Source organism: Falco cherrug, chromosome 2, assembly GCF_023634085.1.
Source record: "Falco cherrug isolate bFalChe1 chromosome 2, bFalChe1.pri, whole genome shotgun sequence".
NCBI classification, from domain to species: Eukaryota; Metazoa; Chordata; class Aves; order Falconiformes; family Falconidae; genus Falco; species Falco cherrug.
The window spans coordinates 91,223,349-91,238,434 of record NC_073698.1 but is presented as its reverse complement, the minus strand read 5'-3'; the positions used below and the strand labels follow the sequence as shown (position 1 = coordinate 91,238,434).

The 15,086-nt window shown below is 41.2% G+C and overlaps 1 protein-coding gene across 9 annotated transcripts in view; it reads right to left on the bottom strand.

Moving 5' to 3' along the window:
* Positions 1-8,550: 8,550 nt before the first annotated feature.
* MAP7D2 (MAP7 domain containing 2) overlaps positions 8,551-15,086 on the bottom strand; it is an 84,815-nt gene continuing 78,279 nt past the window's right edge. For 8 of the 9 annotated variants that reach the window (XM_055703103.1, XM_055703105.1, XM_055703106.1 and 5 more), the window contains 4 exons: positions 14,341-14,394; positions 13,578-13,656; positions 12,662-12,848; positions 8,551-11,063 (listed from right to left, as the gene is read on the bottom strand). In XM_055703103.1, the coding sequence (XP_055559078.1) occupies positions 10,814-11,063; positions 12,662-12,848; positions 13,578-13,656; positions 14,341-14,394 (570 nt within the window). In that variant the 3' untranslated portion in view covers positions 8,551-10,813. The remainder of the gene's footprint in view (positions 11,064-12,661; positions 12,849-13,577; positions 13,657-14,340; positions 14,395-15,086) is intronic. The other variant, XM_055703104.1, reaches the window with a different exon arrangement.

The following is a 15,086-nucleotide window of genomic DNA, read 5'->3' as shown; positions in this document are numbered from 1 at the left end:
CGGAGGGCGGGCGCCCCGGAAGGGGAGGGCTGGGCGGAGCGGGCGGGCGGCCGGGCGGGGCCTCCCCTCACGGCTGCCCGGCGGCCCCTCGTTCGGGTGCCGCCTCCCCGCCCCGGGCTGGGCGCCGCCGCGGGAAGGGGCTGGGCGGCCCCGTGCCGGCCGTTCGTTCCCGGCTGCGGCAGCGCGGAGGGGACGCGGCGCCCTGGCCCTTCCCGGGGCGCGTTCAGAGCCGTGAGGAGCCCCTCGGCTGGGAGGCCCCGTGAAAAGCGGGATCCTCCCGTGACGCGTCCCGCCTGGCCCTCTCGGGCCCGGGGAACGGCTGCCGGCCCCTGCGCGGAGCCAGGGGCGGCCGGAGCGGGGCGGGCCCGAAGCGCCGGGGTTTGCTGGGGAGGCGCCGCGGCCTCGGCTGCGATGTGGCGAGGCGAGGCCAGAAAAGTCTCCCCCAGGCCTTACGGGCCGGAGCCACCGGTTAAAGCCGCGGCGGGGCGGGAGGCTGGGCAGGCGCAGCCCCGGGGCTGGGCTGCCGGCCCTAGCGCCGCCCGGGCTTGCTGGGCGCGGGGCTCCGGTGGGTTTTCCAGAGCTCTCCTCAAGTTCCTGGGGTGCCCGCTCGAGTGTGCGCCGCAGCCTTGAGGCACTCCCCGGGGAGACTGGATCGATTTGAACACCCTTCTAGGCCGCTGGGATGCCTCCCTCCATTGCCGGTCACGACGCCCAGCGGGCCTGACAGGTCTGCCCTTTGAGTGAGCAAGTTTCTTCGGGAGCTGTAAATAGCAGAGGCTCGCACCAACACATACCAAAGCCCTTTCAAAACAGCGTGTCTTTTTATGGTAGGAAAACAGAGAAACAATGATCACCCAAAACCACTTGTGAAAGGAGACACTGACACTGTCTAGATTACATCAGGCATCCAAGGGTGCTGGTCAAGGATCGTGAATACTAGTTTAGTGCATTGTCAGGTCAACTCATTAATATAAATATGATTCAAGTCAGATGTAGGCACGTGTTTTTCTTCTAGCCCAAGCACAGAATTGATGTTGGTTTTGTATTTTTACAGTAGCTGCAGGAACATGGGCCATACCCCAATAAGGCATTGTTACAGTGGCACAGGCAGACATACTTGACCTGGCATAAAGCCTGCCAAAACCAGGTTAGCCTGTCAACTTTTTTTAAAAAAAAACAAACTCTGTGTTACGCGGTCTTGACATTTCTGATCCAGCTCAGAGCCATAGTGCTGCGTTTACTCCATTGTCAAACCCTGGCCTAACTGGGTCACGTTAGATGTTTGTGTTCACTGGATCAAGAGTGGAGAGGAAGGGCTGCTTACTGTTGCCCTCTTAATTAGATGTACTTCAAAGTGGTGGTCTTGGTTTCATTATGTTCCCAATACCAGCGTGGCTGCTGCCTTTGGCTATCCTTCAGACTTTCAGCTGCTGACATTTTCCTGCCCTCCTTTTATATGACTGATCTTCTAGTAGAGCATTACCTTCAGATCTTCATCTTCTCAGCCTTGGCAGAGTTGCTGTAGGTGGGACTGAGGGATCCTGCTTAACTGCTATAAATCTGGTTGCTGTCTTTGCCCACAGGATCCTGCTCGGTTCTTTCCACACTAGCTCAAACATGGGGAACCCCACACGATTGCCCTACAAAATAATTTCTTGCATTCACTAAAACACTTTGCAGTTCTCATAAGAAAAGCATATAGAAGTATGATTTTTAAATTTAGTAGTAGTGTGTTACTGCATAAGGTTCACTGAAGTATATGGCATAGAAATACAGTGGCAAGCTGCACTAAACAATGCTTCCGTCCTCTTCACTGTGTTAGCATTTTTGTTAATGGGAGCTCAGGGTGAGAACTGGGCAGAGTGAGCTTTAGATCGAGAAAATGAGACCAAATTTGGAAGATGCCGTTAATCTGCACTTTCCCAAAGAAACCTGGGCCAGCATGGGGGGACTCAACAAGGTAATGTGCAGTACCAGTTTGGCATACCTCTTACAATATGCGGGATATGTACAGGCAGCTATCATTTTGCTCTTGAGAGTACGAAAGTCGAACTAACAGAAAAAACATTTTGTTTTCTTCCTATTTCAGCTATTGTAGTGGTTTGCCTGTTCTCTGCATATAGGGGGGCTAGTGCTGCCCTGAAACTTAAAGTTAAGCAGACACCTCACCTGAAGCAAAAATTGGTCCAAAGCACTAAGTACAGACAACCCACCTCTATGTGCATATGATAAACTTCTACGTTACGTAAACTAAATTATTAAACTTCATTATTAACCTAATTACTTGAATTCACCTCAGATGGTCTTGATCCAATATACGTTTACCCTGATGGATAGCAGGACGGATACTATCCCGATGGATAGTAAGTGCACAAGGGTCTCAATAGTAGGTAGGGACTTAGTACTCTAAGACATCAGGAACATTAAACACACTTCACAAGTTACATTATTATTCAAAGCAGTGTCTGTTAGTAGTTCCACAGCATTATTATTCTCCATCTCTAAATTCTGAAGGCTATTCTATTGCACAAGACTTGGCAATTACTGCTTATTAAGACTAATTATTTCAATCTATTTCCATGTTTTTTTCTAATTAAGTATCATTAGAATAAAGAATAGCTTTCATATTCCTTTAATGCTTAATTTAGTAAACATTCCCTTTGGAAAGAGCATGGCTGTGGTTTACATGCTAAATACTTGGAAATGATGAATGGAAGTCACCTGGAATTCAAAGGTAGAAACTAGCCCTCGATAGCAGACAGATCCTGCATTATCTGCTCTTTCAAGGAGGCATTTCATTTTCCACATAAAACATTACTATTGGCACTGAACTTTATTGAACCATGTTATGTTAGTTTTTTTAAAAGTGGAAGTAAAACTTCCCTTGATCCCTGGCAGGGTCAGCCGCTGAAGCAGGCAGAGCAAGGCAGCCCGAGCTATGCTGGGGAGCGTGGCCTGGGCTTTCCCACGCTGCCAGGCTCACTGCCACAGCAGCCGCTGCCGAATGCCTGGTCTCCCCTGAGGTGGGCCAGATAAGTGAAATTAAAAGCTCTTTGTAGGGAGTGGGTTAGCTTGGTTGTCACACACAATTCATTTTGCTGTCTGCAGACAGAGCCCATAGAAAGCAATACTTAAAGGGGAAGAAGCACATCGGAGCAGAGAGAGGGTCTGACAGAGTCTACATCTGCAAAGCCATGATCCACCATGAAGAAGTGCTGTCCGAGGGTAATCATGGTTTTACCAGCCAACATCATAATATCTGACAGGAAATGTTTTGTTTGTACTTCGCTGTCTTGTTTTGCCTCCTGGTAAGACTTACATGGCTTCATTAACTCGGATCTCTGCTTTTGGAAAAGTTTCATATTTATGCTTTCTTCTTCCACGTCTCACCCACACCTACACCTTAGCACAACCAGGCATTTTTTTTCTTGGAGTTTTACCAAAATACTTTCACCAAACCACAAAGCCACAAATGTCTCCTGTCTTGAAATGAATCGGCTGCCTAATTCTTTGCTGGTGTGCTACTTATTTGCTTCTTCCGATAATAAATAATTTTTTAAAAAAAGGTATCTATTGTTCAGTGGAACAAAATTAGCTAAACTTCTAAGACCCCAGCAAAGAAGCGTCAGCTCTTTCTCCTGCTTTATGGAAAATGAGACACTGGTGTTTAGGTCAAGTCCTGAGGTTACTTGTCAAAATAACTTCAAATCTGTTCACTCCTCATCCAAACAAGGCCAGAATTCGGTCCAGAATAAAGCAAAAAACTCAAGCAAATTCATTTGTAAGAACTTTCTTTAACAGCTTTCTGTGGAACCGTGGTATTTTTTTCAGTCTAGGCTCAGAGCAACAGATAACGATTGGCTCCTTATTTCCTCAATTAAGTCCTACATTATTTAGCTTTCAAATTTAAGGAAAGCTGTAAAGTAATTGTTTAATTAAAACCCAAAGGAATGTGAGAGGATGACTGACTGCATGACTTGGCTCCGATGGTATCACCAAATTACTCTTTAAAGAGAGCCTTTAGCGAGGCTGGGCTCTCACGACGTAATAATGCCGGTATGTTTTATTTATAAGGTTACCATAACTTTCCTGTAACAACATGTGAAAAAGTGCTGTTGCCGCTAGGCGTATGGCCCTTGTAAACTTGGCAGGATTTTGGCAAAATACCAGTGAAAACAATCTCAGTGTATGAATTAACACTGATGTGTGACACAAATACGGTAACAGGATTTTCAAAGCAAAGGCTTTGAACCAGGCTTATCACCCAAGAGGCCACAGCAGATTAATTTGAGGAGGAGGCACAGAAAGGCTGCATTTCCTTGCCTATGCAAAAGCCAGATCTTGGAAAGGTGAAAGAAGGAGAAATTGCAGTGAAACAGCAGGATGGTAAGTCTGAGGAGGGACGAAATATGAAATGCCCAGCCTGGCAGGATGTGGTGGGCATGACTGATTCTAGTTTGTCTTTGGACTTTATATGTACAAAGTATCTTCGCATTCTTCACCAACTGTTACCTTCACCCATACTGCTTCCCCTCCCTCATTCCATCAACTTGTTTATTTGCTCCATCCATCAGCAGCTTCGTTTGCTACCGAATACTTTCTGCCCTAAAACCAGATACTGGCCCAGGAATATCAGCATCAATTTAGCTTGTAAAAACATAGGTTAGAAACACAAACATCTCTTGCCAAAAGGAAAAGAATTCTGGCCTGGTCTTCACCTAGGGAAGCTTCAGCCATTTCTGGCCAGAATTACATTCATTGCTCATGCCAGCAGTGCTTCATTGCTGGCCCTGACACACTACTGCACGTACTCGGTCTCCAAAAAGATTCCTCGGACTTTTTCTCTGCCAGCTGCCGTGTGGACAGTCTTTGTCCAGGAGCTGAGAGAACAAACTCATTCCAGCAGGCAACCACCAGAATTTGTACTTTTTTGGATTTGTGTATTTGAACTAGGAACAGGTTTAAGACAAGAAAAAGAAGGAAAAGGAAGGAGTGAAAACTGTTCCTGATTGAGACCTCACACCAGGAAAAGTAGTAGTAACTCCACAGAATTTATTAGTATCAACCCCCATAGCTCTGCATATTTAATATGCTAATAATATTTCAGACAATGTTGCCATCTGTATTTTAAAAGATAGAAGCTACTCTGAAAAGGGATGTGTGAACATAATATGGTGTTACAGAGACTGCCCTGATCCTGTTCGCTGTGCTGCTCATGTATCGAATTCCGTGCGAATGGCTGTTATTTCTATAAAAAATGTGGAAATACTGTCAGAGTAATTTCCTGATTATGAACATCTCTCACACCCATTAATTTTTTCTCCAGCTATGTAATTTTATGTTCTTGGGTCCATTCTGTACAACGTCAATCACCTACAATGGCCGTGACTTCCAAGTTACCTCTTTTAGACACAGCAAGAACTTGGGAGTGGTAATGCAAAGCTGCTGGTTTATTTATGTAACTATTTTAAACACTTATTCTTAGAGCAAGAACTTTGTAAAGCATGCAGCACACTGCTTGCCATTTCCTTTTATTCAATTAATCTCTCCTGCATCATAGTTGTATTTTCTCTAGAAATCATTAAGGCTTGATTTTAGCAGGGATACACATCTAGTTTTGTAATGCTCCCAAGTGAACGTTACACACCGGCTTGCAGAGCATTTATTCAACCCTGAAAGCTGCAGGCCTCAGGTCATCATCGAACCCACTGGTTTAGAAACATTACTACCTCAGTCTTGAATCATTAGAACTGCTCTAAAATGTATACGAGCTGGAGAACAAACAAAGCAACTGAGAGGAAAACAAGTAACAAAAATTATTTTGGTGGTCAAGAAACCGTTTTCTTATACTTTACATAATTATTTTAAAAGCTTAAACACCCTTCTCTGTTTCTGTCTGCAGTTTTAAGGGCTTTTACGCTTAACATGTTGTTTCAACAGACAAATTGGCCAACTGAGTGAATAGCATCACCTGCTCTTCAGCTGTAGGAGATCATAGTATAAGATAAATGATGGGATAAAAAAGTAGGGGAGAGATGAACACTGTGGCTTGCAGTGTTCTGGGCTGGTATTATTGCCACTAACAACAACAAAAATGCATCTCACTATCTTAGGTTTTCTATTATTTTCAAGCGCGTGTATTCTGGAAAGAAAGAATGAATTTTAAACCTGTTTTTCTTAAGATTAAAAAGAAAATAAAGAGAAAATTGCATTGTCATACGTTATGTTTTCCAGATTTTAGCGTAGTGGCCCAGCAGTAGTACAGTTTTCAGAATTTAATATTGACACTGGAAACTAACTCCCCCAAAGGTCATATAACTGCAATTTATGTGTATTTGCACCCGCATACACAGAGGCAGCATAGGTGAACAACCACTTCCCACATTGTTTTTGGAGGAACCAACAGCTTGAACAACATTGTTCTAAAATGAGAGCAAACAGAGAGAGTGTTCCAGTCTCTGGCTTGTGCTCTTACAGGGAGGGAGAGCGAAGGAGTAAGGAAGAAGTCCCACGCGTTGCTAAAGCAGCGTATCCCTATGAATTCCTTTGTGCCGCTTACAGGACAATCTCCCTCGTGTGCAGGATACGGGCCATGACTTAGAGCAAACAAGAGTTAGATCTCACAGAGTCTTCAGCTCTTGAATATTAAACTATTTACTTTTTAATACAGGGAAGGATGTCTTCTACTGGGGTTTCCAGGCTGCCTCGCAGTGCTGAAGCCCCAGAGGTGTCCTGGGACCCTGGGCTTCTCTGACCAGCCCTGGCTGGTGCTGAAGGCCAAGGCGCTACCTCAGCCACATAAGGCTGTGGAGCACTAAGACAGCTTCAGTGCCATGCTGCTGACGCCTGAAATACAGGGTGGTGGCTGGGGCACCTGAGCTGTCTACGCTGGTGAGGCCGGGGCCACGGTGGGGTGGAATGCAGGGATAGGTGCTGTGCTGGGTGGGGTGGAATGCAGGGATAGGTGCTGTGCTCTTTGTGAGTCACGGCAGCGGGAAGATCCCCACACTGCCAGCCGGAGCAGCAGCCTGTGCTAATTCTGTTGCTTTCTCCATACGCACAGTGAGTACAATTACAGGAGAGACGATGATTTTCCCCTGCTTCCAGCCCTTTACCACTAGCTGAAAAATGCAGCCTGGGGGTCCGTATCTACCCTTCACTGATGCCACTTTGTTTTGAAATTACCTTACTGCAGAGCAGGAGGTCCGCTCAGGGCCTTTGCTGGGGCCCAAAACAAGCTTTGGGTGTCAGATCCCAGGGCAACACCAGAGGAAGTGCTGAACCTTATCAGAGAGCTACTGTGATGCCCAAGTACCTCATAGGTATTATTTATGTATTAGGAACTTACTAATAGTTATATTAGTTATTGAAAATAAATCTGGGAAAGGACAGTAGCAGTGTCCAATTCTTCTCGGTGTGTACAATCCTGTTTTGCAGATCACTTCATAAAAGTAATCTAAAAAAATAAATCCATTCATCCATTTATAAATCCATTTATAAAATCCATTCAGGGATCACTGTTCTTTTTTTTTCCTTCTTCTTCTCACAGATTGATTCTTAAGTGCTTTACAGCAGAAAAGATGAACCTAGGACTCATGTGAATCACTAGTGATCCTTCACCACGGCTTCAAGACCACTGACAAATTAAAAGTAAAGCTCATTGCACAGACTTGAATCATAGCAGCTAACGCTGGTATGGTATTGGTATGCAGAAGTTACATCATCAGTGATTTAACCCCTCAGCTAACAGTATTTTCTCCAGATATTCAGCCAAACTTGTAAAGTTACATTTGAAAGAAAATATAAAGGAAAATATGGCAATATCTATCTTCATGAATACTCAGGTATCATGTTTCCTTTAATCTTCTAAATAAATGAGTGGACAAACAACACCAATGATTCAAGAGTTAGTAAGAATGAAATGAACTGTCACCGTGGAAAGTATTAATATACTTCCTAGTAAAAGCAGATTACCTTCATTTTTAATTCTGAATTAAGTTATGATTTAAAAACAAACAAACAAAAAAACCCCCACGTAGAACATTTCCCCCCAGTGTTTCACTACGAGATTAACAGCAACTCCAGACTGGCCTCTTTCTAAGCAGCAGTATGTACGTGCACGTAGCTTCAAGGGAAGTTCAGCATTTATGTTACCAATACCCTTAGAGAACAGCTCTCACACGCTAAACAGCATCTACTGGCCATGGCTCCCAAGTTTTCCTTTCCTTGTTTTCTTTGCCAGGTAATATGCCAGAGAACAGATGCCAGGTCTGCAAACTGGCACTGGCACGGTGGATACCATGGTTTGGAAGCCCTCACCTTAAGACTCTTCTACCCCCTGTCTGCATTTCCTTCGTGCATTTGCAAAATCTCAGAAAGCAAATTAGCATACAGCAAAAGAAACAATGGTAAAATATTTTGAGGCTCTGACAACCACCTGTTCATTCAGTATTACACCCTCCTTCAGAACACACCTCAGAACAAATTAACATACATGGATTTCTAAATTAGTCATATTTTTGCTGGGAGTAAGAAGTGCTAAGAAACAAGTTAGATTCATAAATGAAAATGTATTTCACCTTTATACATGCTATACAAGACATGCAAATACAGAAATCTACAGGTTATACAATGACACTATAATAAAACATAACATGACATTTGTCAAACACCATGTCAAACAGCAAAACAAACTGGTTTTGTTTATTATTTAGGAAACGGATGAAGGACTAATTTGGAAGACAGTACCATGCTACAGCTTACTGCACAGTCAAAGGAAAGTATTTCTCTGAAGTACACAAACATAAATAGAGCTGGATTGTTGTAGGTATGATTTCTTTATATATCACACAATATCATTGGTTACTTTCCTGTTGCTGGCTTTAAAGAGCTCAAGAATGGGGCTACAACTGAGCTCAAGCTATGCTGTGAACTCCCTCACATGTGAAAAAAAAACCAAAGAAAAAAGCAAAAAAACTCCACTCCCCCCAAGTTTTCACTTCTTTTGTGTTAGTGTCCCAAGACAGTTTTATTTGTATTTTATTCTTGTAAGTAACTGGACAAAAATGTCCTCAAAGAAGCACATGACCCAGCATAAAGTTATAGTCCACTAACAGAAATAAAGTTTACACTGTATGGCACAATGTCTAGACATTATACATCCTTATGTGAATTCTTCCATACAGATGCTTACAGAATGTTGAGGGGGCTAGCAGCGCTCCCCGTGTGTGTCTCAGCCTTTGTACTTCTGCTGCAACATTTGCATATCGTTGCTCCTAATTAAATCTTGGTTTGTTGAGCTTATAGGAAGACAAAATATTTCTCCACATGTTAGAAAGCCTGCTGGTATTAATGAAGTGTCTGCATCTTCAAAGATTAACATGTTATCTTACCCCCCGACCACTCACTTGGATCTACTACAGCTATACTACCTATATATTAAGGGATTACACTAGGCACTTTGCCTACTTTGTTTACAAGTGTTAAAACAAATCTGGTTTTAAACACATAGTTGATAGTTGCTCCCAGACTAATTAATATTAACCATTAAGTGCCAGTAGTGACTAAAAGTGTCAACATAACCATAATGGGATAGCTCCCACATGCCACAACCAGTAAGAAAGCTCTTTTGATTCCAGCAGTTGTGTAATTCAAAACTATAGCTGAAGAGGCTTGAAAAATACACGCCTGCATAAAAGTTGCCAATAACTCCTTATTAAAGACAAAAAGATAGGCACAAACTCAAGTACAGTATATTATTTCATTTCAATGCACTGTGGGCAAACCCCATCGTTATTTACAAGAAAGAGATGTCCAAATGGATGTATGAAAAAGCTTAAGGAAGAATTATCTCAAAATAAAATGCACAGGTAAAAATCACAGTGAAGCGTTGAGATGAATTTTAAATTAAAAGAAGAAATAAGTGCTTTACTAGCAGCTAAAGCTCAAATTCTAATGTACACTCAGCCTTCCCTGAAACCATCAAGGCTCTAGATCATTTTTTTCTACCAAAAGCAGCCAGTTGCTCAACATATTCCCTGGGAAAACAAAGCTCTATTCAGCTCTGATTATTTGACATCCAGTGTCAAGGACTGAAGAAGCTTTTTCAAGTGACAAGCTCATATTTTACTGCCAGTAGTATCATAAGGATATATATCCTCCACAAATTGCTAGCTCTGTCAATTAAAAAAGAGAGAGAGAAGAATATCAAGTCAGCTATGCAAGTTAGATGACCTCAGTTTTGTAATTTAAAATACACTTTTCCAGAAAAATTGACTGTGGCATTGTACTTCAAAACTGTCACTGAAGCCTACTAAGCTTTTTTCTACGCAGGCTTTCCAGGATAAGTGATTATACACTGTGCTGCAAAAGTATTTACAGCAGCAGAAAACAGTAAGCAGCAACAGTAACTACCATTTTCTAGGCTGGCCCCACTTTGAACTGTTTTCTTCATGCAAATAGGCTTCAAATACTTATAGGAAAGGTACTGTATTAATGAAGAAACAAAAAAACTCAACAACTCTTCTCACTGTATTCTGAATGTATAAAGGAAATGTATCCATTTACCAGATACTTTTGGTTGCTATCATACGCTCAGTTTGCATATGATGCCAATTTACAAAGACCTGTAAATATGAAAGATTATGCTGAACTTAAAGATCTAGGAGACCAGCTTTCTTCCTCTTCTCCATATATGCTGTTTACAACTGCTATATTTTTCTGGGAAGCTTGTAAGTAATCACAGCAATTGATTATATCTAAGATGTTTATCACCATACCGTACCTTTATCTGTTCTGCTGAAAAGTGAAGTTGTCAACAGATAGAATTGAGTGTATTTTCCTGTCCTGGACTGTTAAAACCCTCAATCAAGTTTTTGTTACAGTCATCTAGGCTAACAGTATCACTGGACATCTTGGAGTACGTAGCTTGGCCTGTGAAATCCAAAAGATCTTCTAGAGCCTTGGCATTACTTGTCCCATCTTGGTCCAAAGAAACACTGGGCATGAGTTCATTCATGGGTGAATATTCAGGGATAGAGATAAGTTCTTCTTTTGAAACCGGGCTACACAGAAAATACACAAAAGGAAGATGTAGAATAAGAAGGGTTTAACTTTTCATAAAGCAATAATCAAATTAATCTTCTGACTGTTCAAAAACTACCACTTATCTTAAGGCCAGCTGCAGCAAATCTCCATCTATAATAAGTCCCAATCCAAACAAAAAGAGGTTGCCCTGTTCAGGATAATCACACCTAATTTACATTCCGTAAGGATTAAGGTTTGTGGTAGCTGTATAATGTGAACACTCCTCTCCTAAAAACATATTTCTAGTAGTTTACTGAACTGAGTTTACTGATTGCTCATTACTTTAGTCCCTGAACCACTCCCTTACCTAAATGTTTATTGCATCTTGCAAATTATTGTCCTGACTTTGCAAACATTTAGGTAAAGTACTCAACAACTTAAGAAGCTATTTCTTAAGACCTTATGATACACTTCAGACGTAAAAATACCAGAATTTAAGAAGCGCTGCAACCAGTTGATGCTTTGCTGAGACGAGTAAGGCTAGTGAATTTCAGTTTGGAGAGGGGAAGGATTTCACAAACATTTCTGAACAAATGAAGGGGTGGTGAATAAGCTGAGGGCAAAACTACAATGCATGAAGTCCTGCAACACAAAACCTAGGCAGGGGTGCCTGATGCCACTAGTAAGAAACTAGGTTTTACACAGATCAAAGAATATAATTTACTTAGTGAGACTGTATTGTGGAACTTGCTGCTAGATGAGGTCCTGGATGCAAACTCATGGGCAACACGCCCATCAGTGGCTATTTAAAAGGCCAAGGAAGAGTTGTACCTTCTTAACATCCCTAAACATCGCACTTCTGTGTGGTCCTGGATTGCAGAAGGTGGTGGGCTCAGGTGCTCTCCCTAACTACTTTTTCCTATTGATACTCTCAGAGACCAAATAATGGGCTATATAGACTTCTGGTCTGTCCCAGTAGGGCATTTCTAACATATTTATGCCTATTTATTGAAAATACTGAAACAATATGAGAGGTTCTGTTGGCTTACTGATTAACAAAGAACCACATAAAAATTATATGTTTAAAATTCAGGGCTAGGTTTCTCATAGCAGCCTTAAATTATCAACCTCCTTTTTTCCCCGGAAGTCCTTCCATCAAAATCCAACAGTACTTAATACGCAAGAAGTTATTTAGTGATTTCCACACATTTGTTCCAATTAAGCACTTAGAATTCTGAATTCATTATTTTCTTTATTCTGTTTGTATGGAGGGAGAAAAGCTCATGCATCATAGCTATGCAGTCTTGAAACAAAAAAAATGGTGACATCAGAACAATAACTACAGTAGTTACTTTCACAGAACAATGTGAATGGTTTGGGCAAACTTATATGGAATCCGTACATAAGGACTGTAGAAGGATTTCAGAGCCCCCCACCTCCTACCAAATATGCGAGTGAGATGAGGTTCAGTTGACTCTTGTCTGAAACAACCTATTTCACGTTAACAGAAGTACAGTACACATACCCCCGAAAGTCACACTGTGGGGTAGGGGAGAGTTATTAACAAGTGAAACTGAAAACTTTGTGTGAGCCTAATACGAATTCTGCAATTTCTATTGGTAGATATGGTCTGTACCTAACATCCATGGACTGAACCTCATCTGTTGAGTCTTCCATGCTGTTAGATTTCCCATCAACAGCTTCCAGCTGAACAAGCCCTGGAACTGACTTCAGTCCATTAGTAACTATATCTTGGGAACGGATTACAGAGGCAGCACTTTCTAAGCTTTCATTTTTCAGGCAGTTTGCCAATCCATTGATATCTATTAAAAAAAAAAAGATTAGAAATTGTGACAGTAGCAACTTCTTTATTTAAATAGTTTGAAAAAGAAAAAATAAATCACAAATGCTTTTAAGTTATAGATCAAGTAGAAAGGAGGATTAACAACGCAGCAGGGCTCAGTTTCATCTATGACTCATCATACTACACTGTCAATCCTCTTTCCCACTCTGAATTTGTTCTTTATGCTATATATTTTAAATCTGAGGGAACAGGAAGAGAATGTTTTGTCTTCTATGTCATGTACTAAAAGCCTTAGCCTGGGGAAGGAAACAAAATATATAAAATGCCTGATATGTATATTTTATTTAATAAATCTTTAAATACATACGCTTTTTCGGGTAAAACCAAATCAAATCTAAGATTTAGAACAATGCCATAAAAAGCTTGCAAGCTTGGTTGTGTGCTAAAATTTTCTACCTACAAAATTCAAAGGTAGGTTGCAGCAATCAAACTATTGGCAGATTAGAACTTCTCATTTACAGAAATGTCAGTCAGGTACTAAAACCGAGGAGAAACTTTCTTTTGCTTAAGCAGCAAAACAAAGCTACATCTCCAGTTTCTAACATTGCCACTGACACAAATGTAGCTGTTCTTTTTGAGAGGAACGCAAAGAACCTGTGAAAATACACAGTGCTCTGCTTGAGATTACAAAACTCTGATGAAGAGAACTAACTGTGAAAACAGATCAGAAAAATATGGCAATTTTTACCTGTCTGGTTGAGAACAAGGACCTTTGGTTGCTTTTCCACATTCAAAGTTGACGGTACCTCCAGTTTCGGTTCTTCTTTCTGTAATCAAATAATGAGTCAACTGTATTAGATGAAGGACTGTAACCTTCCTGAAACTGATTGGACCTAAAACCTGTGAGATTGGCCAGGGCCACAGGATGGTCAAAGGTCATCAACAGCAAGAGAACATTATTTTTCTCTTTCTCCTTTTTTAATTAGGCATAGGATATTTCTTTTTTTACTTCAAAATGAAAGCATTCTCTGAACATAACTGAAGAAACAGTTTCCTCAGCAGAAAACTTTGAGTAGAAGTAACAACTGGACTTGATACTGCCTAGCTGGACACAATTGCCCTGTTCTCAATCCTGCATCCCTGGCAGGCTTAACACCCAGAGCTCAGCGACTAGTTCACTGGCTGGTACAAAGCAGGAGAAGACACTATCACAGCAGCAAGCATTACAGCTCCAGCGTTCAGGAATAGGCTCTTGCCACCTTTCTAGATAGAGTGAGGGAGGTAAGTCTGCAACAGTTACATAAAACTGGTCTGGAACAGTTACATAAAACTGTCTCTGTAGCAGTAGCACAGCTATAACTGTGACACGGCAACCCTCATTCTCAGTTCAAAACACAACTAAAATTTGGGTGCAGAGCCTACCTACTAACATGGAACTACTCTAGAATTTAATAATTTTCATGTATGGGTAATAAAACAAAACAAAAAAACCTTGCAACCCTTTTTCATACCTTTATTTCTGGTGTTTCACTCCTCCTTGTTCTCTTCATAATTTCATCTATTCTCTAGAAATCAAAACAAATTGGAGGATGAGAAGGCAGACAGAATATTTAACACAAGGACTGATAAAGGAGAAAAAAAGAAAAAGAAAAACTTATCTACTGTCATGACCTCATTTCTGCCTGTCTTGAAAAAGGGAGAACAAATTAAAAAAATTAAAAAAAAAAAAAAAAAAAGGAAAACAAAAGGTAGAAAACACCTGGGAGCTGGCTTTCACATATCAGATCTCACAAAACATAACTTTCTCAGTTGATGCAATTTGGGAGACAAACATTTTAATACCAGGTGTTTACAGTTATAAGTTGTGCTCAGCTCTGGAACAAGATGTTTATTTAAAACCAACAGCTATTATTTTAATTTAGTTGCTCTTCGAACTATTTTCAACTTTTTTTTTTTTTTTTTTTTAATAGTTAGGCTTTTTGGAATGGAAGAGTAAAATGAAGTATCTGAAGTTATTCTTGCTGGAAATGTGTAAGACATTACCCTAAAAATACCTTTTTCTCCCCTTCATTGTTCATTAAAAAAACCCTCCCAACAAACCTTGTCTCTTTGCACTACTGTGAAAGGGACCAATCTCACATTTAAAGACACTTCGGTTTGGTATTCTAATTTGCAACTGCAACATGCCTCCAGCTCAGTGGTAAACAGTTAAAAATAACATATTGGAGTAACATATGTGGAAAGACCACCTCATATA